Genomic DNA, 15643 nt, shown 5'->3' with positions numbered 1-15643 from the left:
AAATAAAAACCTCCAGCAAACTCTTACCCTTAATATGATTCTTTTTTCAAAACACAGGTATTGCTCATAACTCAAGAGGATGAGGATGTAATAAATCATGGGCAGGAATGTTCAGTACTATTATCTCACTTGGGGTCTGGCCTGTCATTAAACAGAGCGAAAGTCCCTGTGAAATAAAAAAAAAATGGCGGTGGGGGGGATGTGTGCCTGTTACGAGTTACGCTGCGGTCTGGAAGAGGGTGTGTAGCGTGTTATTTCTCATCACCTCCCATAGACGCAGACACCAGTTCAGAGGAGACCCCCCCCCCTCCCTCAGGGCTCCACTAGCTGGGAGGTCCTCCAGAACTGTGGCAAAGACTAGACCCAGTGTAACACAGATGGAAGCAGACATATGTAGACACACTCCGAAAATATAGACCCAAAGCCGCTGCTGTAAATCTCTGACACACACCCTGTGTTCGGCATCGAGGGATTTCTGCATTCACGCTGTTGGTGTCTCCACGCTTCACCTGCAGTTTTCCTCATTAATCTGCCTTTTCCTGAACCTATCTGCATTTTAAAATTGCTTTCGCACCAAGTTTTTCCATTTTGCTCCTGACACCCCCCTCCTTTGGACCGTCCCACTGCAGTAGTAAGCGATAGCCTCGGAAATGTTGATCCCTTATTTAATCTAAACCCGTCTGTGTCCCCCCCCTCCCCCTCGCTCCAGCAGCCTGCTGGCTGTTGTGGCCAATTGACAGCAGATCGACTCGCTCCCGATTTATTGTTGCACAAATGTTTAGGGAAGTCAGCAGACATCAGACGGGAGGCAGCTGGCTCTGAGGGCTTTTAGATTATTGCCTGTGGTGTAAGAGGGAATAATGGGAGACATGTCTGGAGAATCCTGCTGCAATCAATCAGAAAATCATATGGAATCACTATAATCAGGGGAATTTACCTTTGCACGATGCTGAAGGGTAACGTTAATCTGCCCTGACCATTGCTAGTGTGATTCTATTGAATGGACTTAAGAAGAGGAAGGAGAATTCATTTAAAGGACTGGAAGGGATTTCTGTTAATAAATAAAATGTACTTAAATGACCAGACAATAAAAGTAGGTGTGGTCTGTAAAGTGTCTGGCAATTCAATCATTGTAGTGGCATAAAAGTACAACCTTTACATTGGAAATGTGGGGGTAAAATTTAAACCAACTGTGTTTAAAACAGGCTCCTTATACGGCTCTAAAGCTCATTCGCCACGGAAGTCATGTGACTGCATGATTTTGCTACTTCTCTTCCTCACCTGTGCACCTGGCTGGTGTTCCTGACCAGGTGCCATCAGCCTGGCACAGTCTGATGCTGGTTCCCTGGAGGTCAAACTCCGGCAGACATCGGACGCCACAGGCGGCCTCATAGTGGTTGTTGCACACGTTTTGGATGAAATGGCCGTTTTCTGGAGGGGGCAGCGGTGGGCAGTACACCACTGAGACAAGAACAGCAGTGACAGATCAAAAACACAGAAGCATTAATGGTGGAAAGTATGAAAACCATCATGTGCCTTTATATCGACCAGAGTGTGGAAATCACTGACCCACTTCTGTAGAAAAGGGATGAAAAACCTACAGGAATCGATGAGTAAAAGGTTTCAAAACACCCCCAAAACTAACCTCATGCTTTGTTATTGCTACACAGTGTTCTTATTTTCCACATGTTCTCCCAGTTAAGGTCAAAATGATTGCCCCCCCAAGGAAAAATGGAACATTTCCTTTAAAGTATGCCCAATATTGGGAAACATCACGTCGAAAAGCAGAGAAACCACCTTTTATTAAAACTTGGTCGACTTGCAGGCTAAATAGACTTCACTGCTTCGTCCAGATTGAATCTTAAGCACTGCAGATCAAAATTTACTGGAGTGTTTCACATTAAAGAGGCCTTGAACCATCTTAGAATTAAATTTTGCATTTTTTAAGGATTATCTTAAGTCCGCTGTTGGATGTGACTTATAAATCAAGGAAAACGCCCAGAAGGGTGTAGCGAACAGAGGAAGCCACACCCGTTGTCTATCCTAGCATAATAACTCCAAAAAGGAGCGTCTTTTCCCTTGAGATGCTCAAACGTGCAGATGTATACGCTTTGTTCCTGAGACGTCCGGGCGTTGGAGGCAACCGTGGCTCGCACCTCCCGGCCAACTCTAATGGCTCGGTGAAAAACACGGATCATTGCTGCCGCAGCCATGCGCTGCGTAGCAGATGCTGTCTGGGAAATCCTCGCACGACATGAAAACGCAAAACGCACAAAGGCCGAAAGGTTGGTGGAGGTGATCCAGACTCTGACATGTTTTTGTTTCTGGAGCTGTCAACGGTAATTGTCTGTGTTTTCAGTTAAGGCCCACTGGGGTGAATCACTTACTCTGGCAGGTCATGCCTACTGGCTGATAGCCGGGCTTGCACACGCAGTCGTTGATGGAGGTGCTGCCGGGCTGGGAGGTGTGCTGGGCGTCAGGACAGGGCAGGCAGGTACCCGGGCCTCCTGGAGCTCCCTCGGGTTTATAGGTTCCCGGGGGACATGCTGTGGAGGATGGAGAAGGTGCAGAATTCTAACGTTACCCCCGGAAAAAAAGATAGAAAACTTGGAAAGTAGACATTTTGTAAAAGACTTCCAGCCCAAAACTGAAAAGTAACTTGACAGATTTATGAGATTTTTCATCAGATGAACAGGACAAGGAGAAATTTTGTGTTATTGCCCCAAAGAAAACAGAACAACTAATTCAATCAAAGAAATATTACGAGCGTCAGAAATTTGGATCTTCTGACTGTAAAGACATGTGGCGGCATGTTCTCCAGTAGAACCACCTGTTTCCAATCGGAGGATGGGGCTGTAAAGACGAAGAGGGACGGGTCATATTGATCCTCCCATGTTCTTTCTTTCACTGTCAATTTCCATGAAAGCAGCCCTGGTCCCTCATTTGCTTTGCAGACTCATACACAAATGCCCGAGTCCACATCGGTGGTTCCATAAAACTCCAAACTCTCTGATGTTTTTGCAATAAATGTTTTGATTATTTGATTTACGCAATTGCTCGGTACAACAGCCCTTATCAGTCACGTTAGAGGTAATTAAACGCAAGTAATTCCCATAATTCACAGCGATTGCTGGAGAAATTTACACCCACACAGTAATCAGTTGGTCCCCAAAGCCAGAGCAATTTCCCTCTGTTGTTTTTCTTTGTCTATCCAAAAGCACTTCAAGGGAAGCATTTCAGATAAAGAAATGCAACTGTTAAACCTCTGATGGCTGCAGCAGATGAGCGGCACTAACTGTGTAACCACTGAGCGCGCCGGTGCGTTACAGCCGGTCACTTAGCTTAGCTGAACGCTCGCATTGCCGCACGTCTCAGGCAGTTTAGTGGTTTTATCTTTTTTTAAAAATGACTTCAGGAAGCGTAAAGATATTCTCCGTCTAGCTTGGGTGTGTGTGCACGTAAGTGCGCATGGAAACCTCTGGCAGTTCTCTGCACAGTTCTGGTTTGGGCTGTCAATGAGGTGGGGAGTTTCAGCCGAGTGGAGACCGCGGTGAAAAGAAAAATAATGCTTGATGGAGTTAGAGCAGCTTTAAATGAAAATGCAAGTCTAGATAATAACCTTATAATCACCCGTCTGTTGTACAGAATCTAGTACAGGAATCTTCACAACTTGTTTTAGTCAGGGCTAACCCAGAAGCCAGGTGTGAATTTCCACTGGTGAGCCAGCGTGGCGTCCCAGCCGAGCGGCCCCGCCTCAGCCGAGACCCAACGGCGGGTCAGCGAGGAAACGTAAACCCACCATAAAGCTCAACGGGCTGGCTGCTGGTGCAGAAATGTACCCAGTAACCCACATCAAATGCACGCGCACAAGCACAGGACAACCACGTGGCACATACCTGTGCATGTGTGTGTGTGTGTGAGGGAGAGAGAGAGAGAGAGTGTGTGTCTAAGCGTTTAGTTAATAGCAAAAGCAGCTGATGCAGCTGGTCCATCCGGTGTCCTTTAAACTCAGTGGAGGCCTCTTACATAAGACTTCTCAAGGCTTCAAGAATGTGTTTCACATACACGCACGAGGTTTACGGGCCGAGCCATTTATGACGAGAATATCAATTGACCCAGACAACGACGGTAGAAGTCCCGTACCCTTGATGTACACACGCGTGTGTATGGCCAACAGACCTGGACAGGGGAAGGGATGGTGTGGAGGGGGTGGGTCATCAAAAAAGGGGACAGAAAAGGGGAACCCTGTCAGAATCAGGCAGGAGGCCACAGTCTCTGATGTCTGCTGACTTGACTGAGCGCAGCTTTCATTCACAGAGGAAACAGACTGTCAGCGGGCCAGGCGACCGTAAAACAGAAAGAGCTCGCTGTGTTTTCGGCAGTAACCCTATGGAGGTGCGGACGCCGTCAAAGCAGTACTGTAGGCGCGCGTGACCTGAGGTGGGGACAGACTACAGCGTCTCTGGGTGACGTGCTTCGTCCACACGCTAAAATGCGTGAAAAGATACTGGGTTCAGATGTTCTGGTATAAATGCCACGCAAAGAATTCCTCAAATGTCCTCGACTCACCTCTGAACGCACAGTCAGACCACATTCGCCTCTGATTAAAGACAGACAGTGACAGAAACAAGCGCAGGTCTGTTCATGTGTTCGAGTCCCCTCTTCAAGAAATGAAGTAACTCACTTAAACTGGCAGCGCGTCCGGCCCGGGAGCCAAAGTTGATATCACACGAGAAACTATCCCGTCTCTGGGGGGAGGCTGCGTTCGATTAAGCGGATCCTAAAAACAGATTGGGGCGGAAACGGAGAGAGGAGATCCAGAACATCTGCCTCCTCGGCCACAATGACAAACAGAGATCCGTGGAGAGGTTTTCGTTTAGGGGCGCACACTCTGCTTGTCCAAAACACAAATACTGTGCTCTCTCTCTCTCTGCACACACACACACACACACACACACACACACACACACACACACACACACACACACCACACACACACACAGGTCTTCATCATGAGCCACTCCTTTTTGAAAGAAACACTGTGGAACCTGGGTGTGTGTGTGTGTGTTGTGTGTGTGTGTGTGTGTGTGTGTGTGTGTGTGCGTGTGTGTGTGTGTGTGTGTGTGCTGACCTCTCTTTCTAACTAAGACTCCTTCAAAGGGAAGAGTCCAGCGATATTGGGAATTCGATCTCTAAATCCGGATGACATCCTGACCAATGCGGTCAAAAATTCCGGGCTATTTCTCATGGAGAAAACAATGGTTACATGTGAGGCAACTTCCCACTAAAGTGGCTCAAGGACATGCATGCTAGGTGCAGAAATAGACAACAGGACAAATAAAGTGTATAACCGAAACCCACAAAAACGGAGACGCTGTCTTACAGAGACTTTATCTTAAGTAAACAGCAGATTATATATATATATATGACCACCAATGGTCATCTCCAGTCATCTGTAGGTCATCCTCTAAGTGCATCCCAGTAACCTTAAATGACCAGACAAAACAGGACAATGCAGGCATCTGTCAGCCATTCTCACAGCCTCCGTGTGCCAGAGTTTCCCCAGGGTCGTGACCTCCTTACGAAGAGGAAAATGAAAAGACAGAGTTTACAAAATCCAAAGTTTAAACCAGCTGCATGTTGTGTCTGTTCGCAACGATAAGAATCACTCAAAACCGATTCTTGGATCGCGTATCGGAATCAGATTTCCAGGGTTCCGTCGAGCTGTGGTCTGCCCTCCAGCTGCCAGGTGGACTGGAAATAAGGGAGGGGGGGGCTGCTCCACAGCTGTCCACCTACATGGTCCACAGACACCCTGATCTCAAAGATGTTAAAACTTCCCCTGAGGGATGCTTGGCAGATCTTTGGAGGGAAACCAAGAAAATTAGTATTCCGTTGCCGTTGCTTATTATTTAGCCCTGTTCCAAAAAGGAGAGTGACTTCAGGGTAATTGCTAGATGCCTTCTTAAGGATTTCCCAAGGATGCTTATTACAGACAGAGCGAGGCGAACCGCAGAACAACTGTACAAACACAGGTTGGTCCCTGGTCTGGTGGGCCTGATTAAAGATGGCAGTGTGCTGAGAAACGCAGTGATAAAACTTTGTGGCGTGAGCTCGGTGCACATGGGCTCTCGTCGCTCTCGTCGCTCGGCAACGCTCAGGACGCTCACGCGCGCGAGCAGGAGTTTTCATCATAATTATGCGCTCAGTGCCTTCAGCCCAAACTAAAAGCGGATGCAAAATGTCCTAGTTTGAGACGACGCAGACACGTGTGACGCAAATGTGAGGCTGTTTCCAACTGACACATAAAACACACCTGGAGAACAGCAGGACACGCCGGCTTGCCCTCAGCGAACGACATTGTTGCTCTGTGACACTTGTCCGGGAGAAACTATACGTTTTTTTGAAACCTTGGAACTTTAAAATCACGGTTAACTTGGCAAAAACTCACCAAGTTACCAGGAATTCAGCTGAACACGAACCGAATCTAGTAAAATGACCTTATTGTCCTCACACTGCAAAATGAGGCAAAACTCAACAGAGTAATCTGTCTGCACCCCCTACAGTAGCCTCAGACGGTCTATCTGCGGTGGGTTAAACAAATCTTTAAGCCACGTGAGTCACAGATAACCCCGCATAAATATTCCGCTGACTCCAGACACCTGGAACGGTCTCGCTGCAGCCTGCACTTGGACATAATCTTCTGTTGTCCTTTGGTTTGGACACCTTTTTTAAGGACGCGCACAGGAGCTAATTTGTGGGTCGAGGCGTAAGAGGAGAAGAAAAGCAGACATCTGCTTCTCCTCCTGCTGGGATCCTTCATCCTTAGCCTACGACCGTCCACCTCGCCTCCCACTGAGCGGAGATTTCCATCACACAAACGCCGACACTGACACGCACGTCGGTGGAAAAGCATCAGAAAGCGAGAGGAAGGAGGACCAGGGTTATCAGCGAGCATGGGGAGATGGATGGGGGTCAGGGGAAGGGTCAAACCTGCTGGATACGAAGATGGGGAAGACAAGTTCAAGAAGATGGAAGACCGTAAGCAAGAAAGTGATCCAAGCTTCCTCTGAGCTGCACTGTCAGGTCAAACACCAGATGAGGGAGAAGTCCGACGCTGCAGGCGAAACAAAAGAAAGTTTTGTGCTTTTTTGTTCTGCTCAGACAGTTTGAAGACATCACAGCGGAGTTAAAGGGGGAAAAGTCAGGCACTGAATCATGGAATGAAATCACAGACCGCTGAGAATAATCCAAAATCACAGACCTGGATCGAGGCTGAAAAGTCCTGCCAGCGTGTTAGTCACCTGTAATAAACACGTCCAGCCCAGAGTTAATATGAGATTTAAACTCACTGACCCTCAGAAATATGGATTTGGATTTGTGTTAATGGAATAGAAGCCGTTGTTTCTTAAGTTATTCACACCAATGTAATTTATTGGTGGTATTTTTTTGACGTGTGCGCTCTCGGGATTGCGCAACTCCAGCTTGGGGCTTGTGCCCGTTTCGTGGTTCCTTGTTTTTCATGTTGACCTGCAGGAATATCGTATTTGCCCCAGTTTATAGCCTCTCCGCCTCCTCCTTTTTAGATTTTTGTCTGCTTTACAGCATCGCTACACGGCAGCAGTAGTCATCAATTAGGGCTTTTTTACAGACATGTATGGGTGGTTTAATGAGGGGAGGGAGGGTGGGCCGGGGCTGGAACATGTGGCGTTAAGGGAGGGACTAATATAGGCTTGCACGCTTCCCTTGAGTCATGTCTGCATACAGCCTGCTCTGGAGTGGAATACTTCTGAAGAACCCAAAGACATGAAAGAGTGTCCAAAAACACCTGGGGGGGGGCTCAGACATCAAGAGCCTTTCAACGCGAGCGGAAAAATACACTCTGATTTTGCTTTTACCAACAATTTGGATCTCTTTCTTAGATTTTTGCCTATGAGGGCTGGGATTATTAAGCAGTTCTGAGCAGTCTCTGTCCACAAAACACACAGTTTAGTGCACGTGCTAGTCTAGAATATACAGCAAAATAGCAAATAAAAACAAGATAATTACGTAACAAATGTGATGGCAGTTTTGGAGATTTTATGAGCAAAATAATTCAGGAATAAGAAAGCAAAGCAAAAAGAAGTGAACGCTGGAGAGCACTTTCTACCACTGCAGGAAATGATTGTGGATATTTTACACAACAGCGACGCCTGAATGTAACATGTCCAGTGGAATTAACGTATATTACTGAGCAGACCTTTCAGTTGGAACTGAAAAACCCATCTGAAAAGTGTGTCTACGACTGAATTCTGCATGACCACAAACCTCCCTCCTTTTCTTTTTCCATTTTACGCTCAACAAATGAAAACAAAGGCCGACGCTCTTCTTCAAATCAAGCTGAGAAATCAACGGGGTGATGGACCCCCCCCCACACACACACACCACCAACAGCATCAATCCCAGCTCAGTGCTTCCTGCTCATAACTTATTTTTAACCACAAAAACATGGAGAAACGAGTTCTTGGACGGACACCCCCGGTGTACAGGAGCAGACAGTCTGCTGCGGTTATTGATGCTGTGGGGATTCGGATCTCCTCCGGTCGTGGAAATAGAGAGTCTTTATGCGCCCGTTTACGCAACACGTTGGACGAGTTGGTCAAATTCCCTCGGGTGTTTACTTTTGAAAACACAGAACTGAAAATTACATCTGCGGAGTATTAGGATGCGTTCAGGGCCCTGCCAATAACTGATGAACGCCACTTCTGACTACTGCAATGAGATCAGTTAGCTGCTTAAAATGAGACCCTTGTGACGATACTACTGAGATTCAGATCAGTGCTGTTGTCTTTAATTAAGCGACCATTATAATCATGTTATCTGCTGTAACTTCCCATGATCCAGCACCACGACTGGGTTTGCGTTGCGTTCAAAAAATCGTGAAAAGGAGTCAAGATAACGGCGCGTTTGTTGTAAAGCCGTGTTGATTTTAGCGACCGTTGTCGTCAAACAGCTACAATATCAACACAAGATGCTTCTGATACCCTATCTCCTCCCAACCAAATATTGCTAAAATTAGGTTGGTTTTGTTGTTCATTTTGTGCTTTCCCAACACGAGCACGGACGGACACGAGCTGGAGTGTACGACAGGCAGGCTGCACAAACCCGCACATAATGACTCTTTCCAACAACATACTTTACACAGATTTTCTTTCAATCCTGGCAGCCAGAGGGGACCGCATATTGAAAGAATGCATAAATACATAGACAGTAATTACAGTTGCACGGAGGCAACAGTTTAGTGAAGAACACGAACATTTCCATTCTCTCCTGGCCCAAACGGAAAGTCCATTGAAAAAGAGATCTGCTGCGTTTTGAATAATCCCAACAGGAAAGACGAGCAACAGTGGAAACAAATTTGACCCCAGCTGTTTTTTCCCCCTGTCTTTTTAGATTAATACAATATGTTTCGCACTGCAGCTACGCAATGATGCAGCAGATGGATTCTTAGAGGTGTTAAAAACGGGCCCGGCGTCTGGAATGTGTCAGATCCTTGAGCGTGGTATGTTTAAATGGACCACAAGTGAGCGCGTGCAAAGCGGGCCCAAAGCGTGGGGGGGGGGCGCCAACACGGTGGTCTCTGCCTGTGCGCGCATGGCACAGCGGGCAAGCGGTGACACCCGACGACGTGTCAAATATGTTCAACGTCCTCCCGAGACATCGTTTCAGGTCTGTGTTTTAATGGAGGACAGGAGGTCAGAGGAGAGGACGAGAGCGCCATCAGAACACGGACGTTTCCTGCTGAAGCGTCCGCACGCTGGCCTGCTGTCGCTTTAACGCCTCCTTTCTTCCGATGAGCTGCCGGTCATTCACACCAAGGTCATCCGCACGCCCTCTCCAAATCTCCCACGTGGAGTTTGCAAGGACAAAAAAGGACATGCAGACGTATGCGTCGTGTCCAGGGTCGGGTCAGAACTGTCGCAGGCACAAGTGTCCTCTCGGGATGAAGACTTATGGACTTAAGTCCCTAAATGCTCTGGTGGCATTCAACCCCAAACGGGGAGTTTTTTATGGACGCCCAGCAACAAAGGACGAGTTTACTCCCACCTCTGTCACAGATACCGTCGATAGACTCCAGCTCTCACCGTCAGGCTTTTGAGGGACAGCGTCTTACACCTCGGACTCTTTCCTCCATATCTGTCTTCCACGCTCTCCCCTGCTCGCTGCCTTCCATTCATCCCCCAAACAAAGCCAACGCCGCAGTAACACAGACCAGAGCTCCTGTCATTCTCTCAGGCTACACAAGAGGCTGATAAGGGAGGATGTGTGACAGGAGGAAAACATGTTAGCCTCCGGCATTCCCACTTTCCCCCCTGCTTCCTCGTCCCTCTGGGTGTTCCTCCGTGATGCAGAGGCCGTCGGCATTAGATTCGCGTCCGCAGAGAGACAACAGAGGAGCTCGGCTCCGCTTCCCTCTCCAGCTGCAAATGTGGAAGACGTGGTTTCCGATTTAGCCGGCGACGAGAGCGGCGCATCGATAAAGCAGCCGTGCTGTTTCCGGATGTATCGAGGCGAGAACACGAACCGCGAAAACATAAATAAAAGTGGCTCTAACTCTCAGCGCAGGAGTTTAAAGGGTCTAAGCTCATCTGGCAATGCTGACGCACACGTACCATATTTCACTAAACACTTTCCCTGCAGCCAAGCCTGTTAGGGTTAGCACAACACGACATTAAAAAGGGCCAAACTCTTCTCAGAAACAGCAGGGGTTTGTCCAGCTTGCTTTTGTTTCTTGATTATGCCCTGCTCACGCCACAAATGTAATTGGTCCTGGAGCCACTGCGACTTCAAAGGGCTTTGCGAGTTATTGCAGACCGAGATCTTCAATAAACGTAGTGTTCGGGAAAACATAGGAGGGTATTTCACACCGCGTAATGACACCAAAACGTGGACTGGGGGAAATAAACGGCTTTAGCGACACTTTTCCAGCCCGAGGCCAGCACACGCCGGCTCCGCAGCATTTGGGTGAAGGCTCGCTCTCTCTAGACCTTCCACTGGATGAGCGAGAGACAGTGGAAATGGCTGTCAGTTGCGGTTGCGAGTGCCTCACAGCGCCTCTCCTTCCTTCGTGGGGCTGAGCCAACACCACAGTCTGCTGTCTGCTATTAATTAAACCATTAAAACAGATTAATAAGCAGAGTTTGGCTCCAGTCTTCAGGAACATCTGACGGGAATTAGGAAGACATGCTTTTTGGTCTGATGACCCCGGTACCCTTTCATTTGGCCGTCACTTCAAAAATCCTCCTCCCTCTGCTCGGTTCTCCAAGGTTTTACATTTTTCTTCCTGTTATTTAATTCTGAAATCAAAACAGCTGGGGGGGGGGGGAGCACATCCAGCTCATTTAGGATTATAGGATTGTTGTATCCGCTTATTCAATTACACATTTCTTCTGTTTCTTCTCCCGCCTACCTGCCTCCCCTGCTTCAACACTGGGGTTGCTGCAGGGCTATGAAGCCACACACGGAGCCGCCGGTGCATCTGTTAGGCCTTACGTGCTCCAACAATCACGTCAGCTCTGACATTCCTCAGCCGGTTGGCTAATTGCATATTCATTTAGAAAAACATATCGACCCTTAATCCGGCTCTTAAATGCCAGAGACCACCTGCATTTAAACCGTAGCTTTGCTTTGTTTAGCTTGGACATGTAACAGACCCGGGGAGGGACAATTAGAGAACAAATGAATGTGCTGTTGCACAGGCTGTTGGCAAGTGGTTTAAACTGACTGTCTGTGAGGCACGGCTGATTTTAGCAAAACAATATTAACGTGCCGCGCCATCCATCAGCTCAGAGGAGGTTTTGAAAGAACCGAGAGGTGCTTTTGCGGCTTTTTCTGTATCATTATTATTGAATTAAGGAGACCACAGATAGAAAGCATGCAACTTTAAAGTGTAAATGTCTCCTAATATCTTATAAATCAATGTTTGTGTGCAAATTAAGGAAGACTGCTAATATCCTGAACACTGAAACACACACATTTCAGTCCTCTGTATTCCTCTGTCGATTGTGAGCTTCCCTAAGGACACTTTCCATTGCGTTAACTACAGTAGACAAGCTGTTTATTCAGCTCCTTACTCAAGAGCGACCCGAGGCCAAGTGGCCCTGATTTAAAGAGAAATCTAATGGTGACAAGGATAAGACAAACAAAATCAAACTTCTGAACCTCTCCAAGGCCTTAGCGCATTTAGTCTCAGTAGTGAAATGTGGTGAGAAGTTGTTGGAATTGTCTGCAGCTACTAGCACTGCTAGGAAGGGTCAACGTAGTGCTTAATTCAAAATAGCATAACCTTTTAGCATGGGCCACTTACCTGTACACTCGTGCTGCAGACCCTTGCCGTAGTAGCCCTTCTCGCAGATGCAGTCGTACTGTCCCGTGTGCGTGCCGCACTTGCAGCTGGCCATCAGGTCACAGCAATCCCTCCCAGCGTCACACAAGGAGGAACAGAGCGACAGATCTTCCTGGATGTAGCTGCCGGTAGGGAGGTCTGGAAGTGAAAAAACAGGCAAATAATTGTGTCGCCCAAGGATGAACTCACAACACTTTTCTGTTAGCTTAATCGTGTGGCCCTGTTTGCGTCGTCTTGCCTGTCCTGTAGCACGCAGTACTCCGGCCAAGCAGGTATTTAACGCTTGCCATTAAAAGAAAAACCAACCTGGAACTCAGCTCGACTATCTTCCTCATCTTGCAAGAGCAGGAAGGACATCTGTGAAGTCATTCCTGTCATTTAGCTAGTGAGGGTTTTTTTCTTTTTCTTTGAGGCTGTTCTGCCAAGGACCTAAGCAGACTAGGACAGATGCGCCAGAGGTCAGGCTGATAGTACGGCGTGTGCTGCTTTCATTCTCACAGCCTTATCTGTGCTCGCTAATCTCTACCTGTCTGGGTTTTTCAGATGCTGTGCGCAAAATGTCACGCACAAAGTTTGTAAAGGTTTTGGGATTCATCTCTCTGTGCACCATCAGGGCTGCAATTTAGATTTTAAAGCCATGACGCCACCCTCCTCATATTGAGGGAAGTCCCCTCCAACTGTGGGAAAAGGGACTCAATCTGTCAAATCGATAACAAAGTGGAGCTTTAATGGCTGTTGGCAGCACATAAGAGGAGCGCAATGTGTCAAACTTATTCTGGAGCCTGTTTGCCAGATTCCATCTCAATTATTTCCCGCTTCTGTTGAATCAGAACCATCACTTTTGAAAGCCTGCGACGTGTCAAAGTTCTCCCAGTAGTTTCAAGCTCAACTTGAAAGAAAGTCGAATCATTTCAGGGGTAGAGCGATATTTCTTTTCACATCGTGTTTAAACAGCTAAAGAAAAGCCTCCTTTTTTTAACGTCACCTTCATGCAGCGCACGGCGAGCCAGGGCCTCAAACTCTGCAAAGTTGTGGACCAGGTAGCAGTGCTGGTCTTTGGGCTGCGAGGCCATGTCGTGAAGCTCCTTGATGTTGCCTTGCCAGATGCCCAGAGTGAAGATCTCAACCCCGCGTTCCCTCAGAGCCGCCGCTACAGGTCGAGGGTCGCCGCCGTTGGAGTAGCCGTCGGTGATCAGGAAGATGACCTTGGTGGCGTTGGCTCGAGAGTTACGCAAGATTTGCTGTCAGGGGGCACAAAAAATAGAATATCTGTATCACCTTTTTCTGTCTCACGTAGATATAGAGACCTTAATGAACTACTTATGACAACAGTATAAGCTAATATGTTCAGCCACTCAGATATGAATCCATTATACACAGGGGGAAAATGTTGGGTTTAAAGCTGAGTCAAAGTGAAAATTGCACTTTGTGCTTCCAAAGATCCAGAAACATGCTGACAAACGGGCCAGAACTGTGTCTGTTTAGTCACGCTGTTCAAATTCATTCAAACGCCTGCCAACGCCAGCTCCTGCTTTAGCGACATGACTAAACTGAAAAATGAAGAACGTCACCCCGGCCACTAAAATCAGCCCTCGGTTCTTGGTCTCCTCAAAAAGCCTGCCCCAGCTAGACGGGCGACAAAAGAGTGATGGGGAGGAAGGACCGAAAAAGGATAAAGTTGTACAATAGTAATTATTTCTCCTACAGAATGTGCAGCTGTTTGCCTGTGGTCTGAAACCACCAGGGAACTGGGACCGGGCTCCTGTGTCCGGTACAGTTTGCAAACTAACTTTAGCCACCATTTACTATCCACCACGTGCAATTAGAAGGGCCATTAAAGTCAGAGGAATATATCTTTACTTTCTCTGAAGCACAGAAAATAAACAGAGGAGGCCCATCTGCGAGCTGTGTGGCCAAGATGACAGCCTGGACTTGTCCTAGGATGATTTCAAATGAAACTAAGAAGTTCAATTTGAGATTTGAGATTCCCAGTTAAAGGATAATTGCTTTGAATGCATCTGCTTTTTGTGCTCTGACACACAACACGTTTCAGAAACACGCTGGCGAGGAGGAGTCGCAGATCGGGACAGAATGGGTAGGACTAACTGGCCAAACTTTAATGGGCCTCAGCAGGAGCGCTATGATTACCGAGCCTTCAGAGCGAGGGAAGAGGAGGATAAAGAGGGAAGCGTTACTGAAAGGGGCGCCCTCCCTGGTCCCCCAGCAAGTGTGTGTAGACCTCGACCCGGCATTGTTAACAGTGCATGGTGTATTTCCACTGTTTTTATTAGGCGACTGCTCAAAGTGGCGTTTGGGCTACGGCGGTTTCTGTGATGGCCATGAGTCTCTGGCTGCTGTTAGCAAATGTGGAGATGTCACCAAGCGGCGCATACGCAAGCATACCCACTAATAATAGCCTTCTGAACAGCCTGAAAATACTTTAGGTCAGAGTACGAGCATAAAGGCAACCGCAGGGGCCAGCGTGTGGGAAGGGGTTGCCCTCCTCTAGAACTCTGTGCATGCACCTTACGTGCACTAGAGATAAGATCTGACGTGCACATAGCATTTAACAGAGGAGTCTTTAATTTAGTCTTTATAGGGCACAGTATAAATACCCTGCCAATGCAAAGCTCATGTAAGTTATGAGGCGATGCAAGAAGGACAAAAACGAGACACAGGGGCCTCCTTCTGCTGTGAAACTTTCAATGAAACATTCAAGCGAACACCGGCTTCAGTGCTGGAAGATAAAGAGACAGTAATCTGGGAGAAATGTTTTAAGCCGTTTGGAATTGTTTAGATCTGTCAAACCACTGCTGATATCGCAGAGCCCGACAGCCCTGAAGGGATTAGCGGTAAGAGCTACAAATCAATCTCTGCTCCAAAAAAAGCCCCAAAGTCTGGCAAGAAACAATCAAGTGCAGGACAAAGGAAGGAGAGGGATGCTCCCAGGAACACGGGCCCTCAAAGTGAGAGCTTAACAGGGTGGTATGTATGGTTAAACTTCAAACGAAAGCACCTCGTTGTGCTTGGCGTACGTCCCTCAAGGGCCTGGCTGTGATGCCAAGCTAGTGCAGCTGTTAATCAAAGGCACATAGGCATGGCAGCTATCCCGAATGCTAAATGAGCCACCGGCAAACACACAAACACACTCCTGGACTTCCGTCAGACCCTCTGGGGGTCTTCAACGAGAGCCTGATCCCACCCAGCTCTGGGAGACCGAGCTGGTTACTGGGTAGGGTCTGTCCTAACAGCGGCCAT

At 47.7% G+C, this 15643-nt stretch overlaps 1 protein-coding gene across 2 annotated transcripts in view; it reads right to left on the bottom strand.

The window, feature by feature from the left end:
• The window catches only part of svep1 (sushi, von Willebrand factor type A, EGF and pentraxin domain containing 1), a 49399-nt gene that overhangs the window by 21256 nt on the left and 12500 nt on the right, over window positions 1-15643 (bottom strand). For both annotated transcript variants that reach the window (XM_057028801.1, XM_057028802.1), the window contains exons 2-5: window positions 13371-13626; window positions 12347-12523; window positions 2388-2546; window positions 1282-1461 (exon numbers count right to left, since the gene is read on the bottom strand). In XM_057028801.1, coding sequence (XP_056884781.1) covers window positions 1282-1461; window positions 2388-2546; window positions 12347-12523; window positions 13371-13626 — 772 coding nt within the window. The remainder of the gene's footprint in view (window positions 1-1281; window positions 1462-2387; window positions 2547-12346; window positions 12524-13370; window positions 13627-15643) is intronic.

Source organism: Takifugu flavidus, chromosome 3 (assembly GCF_003711565.1).
Source record: "Takifugu flavidus isolate HTHZ2018 chromosome 3, ASM371156v2, whole genome shotgun sequence".
Classification (NCBI taxonomy): domain Eukaryota; kingdom Metazoa; phylum Chordata; class Actinopteri; order Tetraodontiformes; family Tetraodontidae; genus Takifugu; species Takifugu flavidus.
This window is presented reverse-complemented; position numbering and strand designations above follow the sequence as displayed.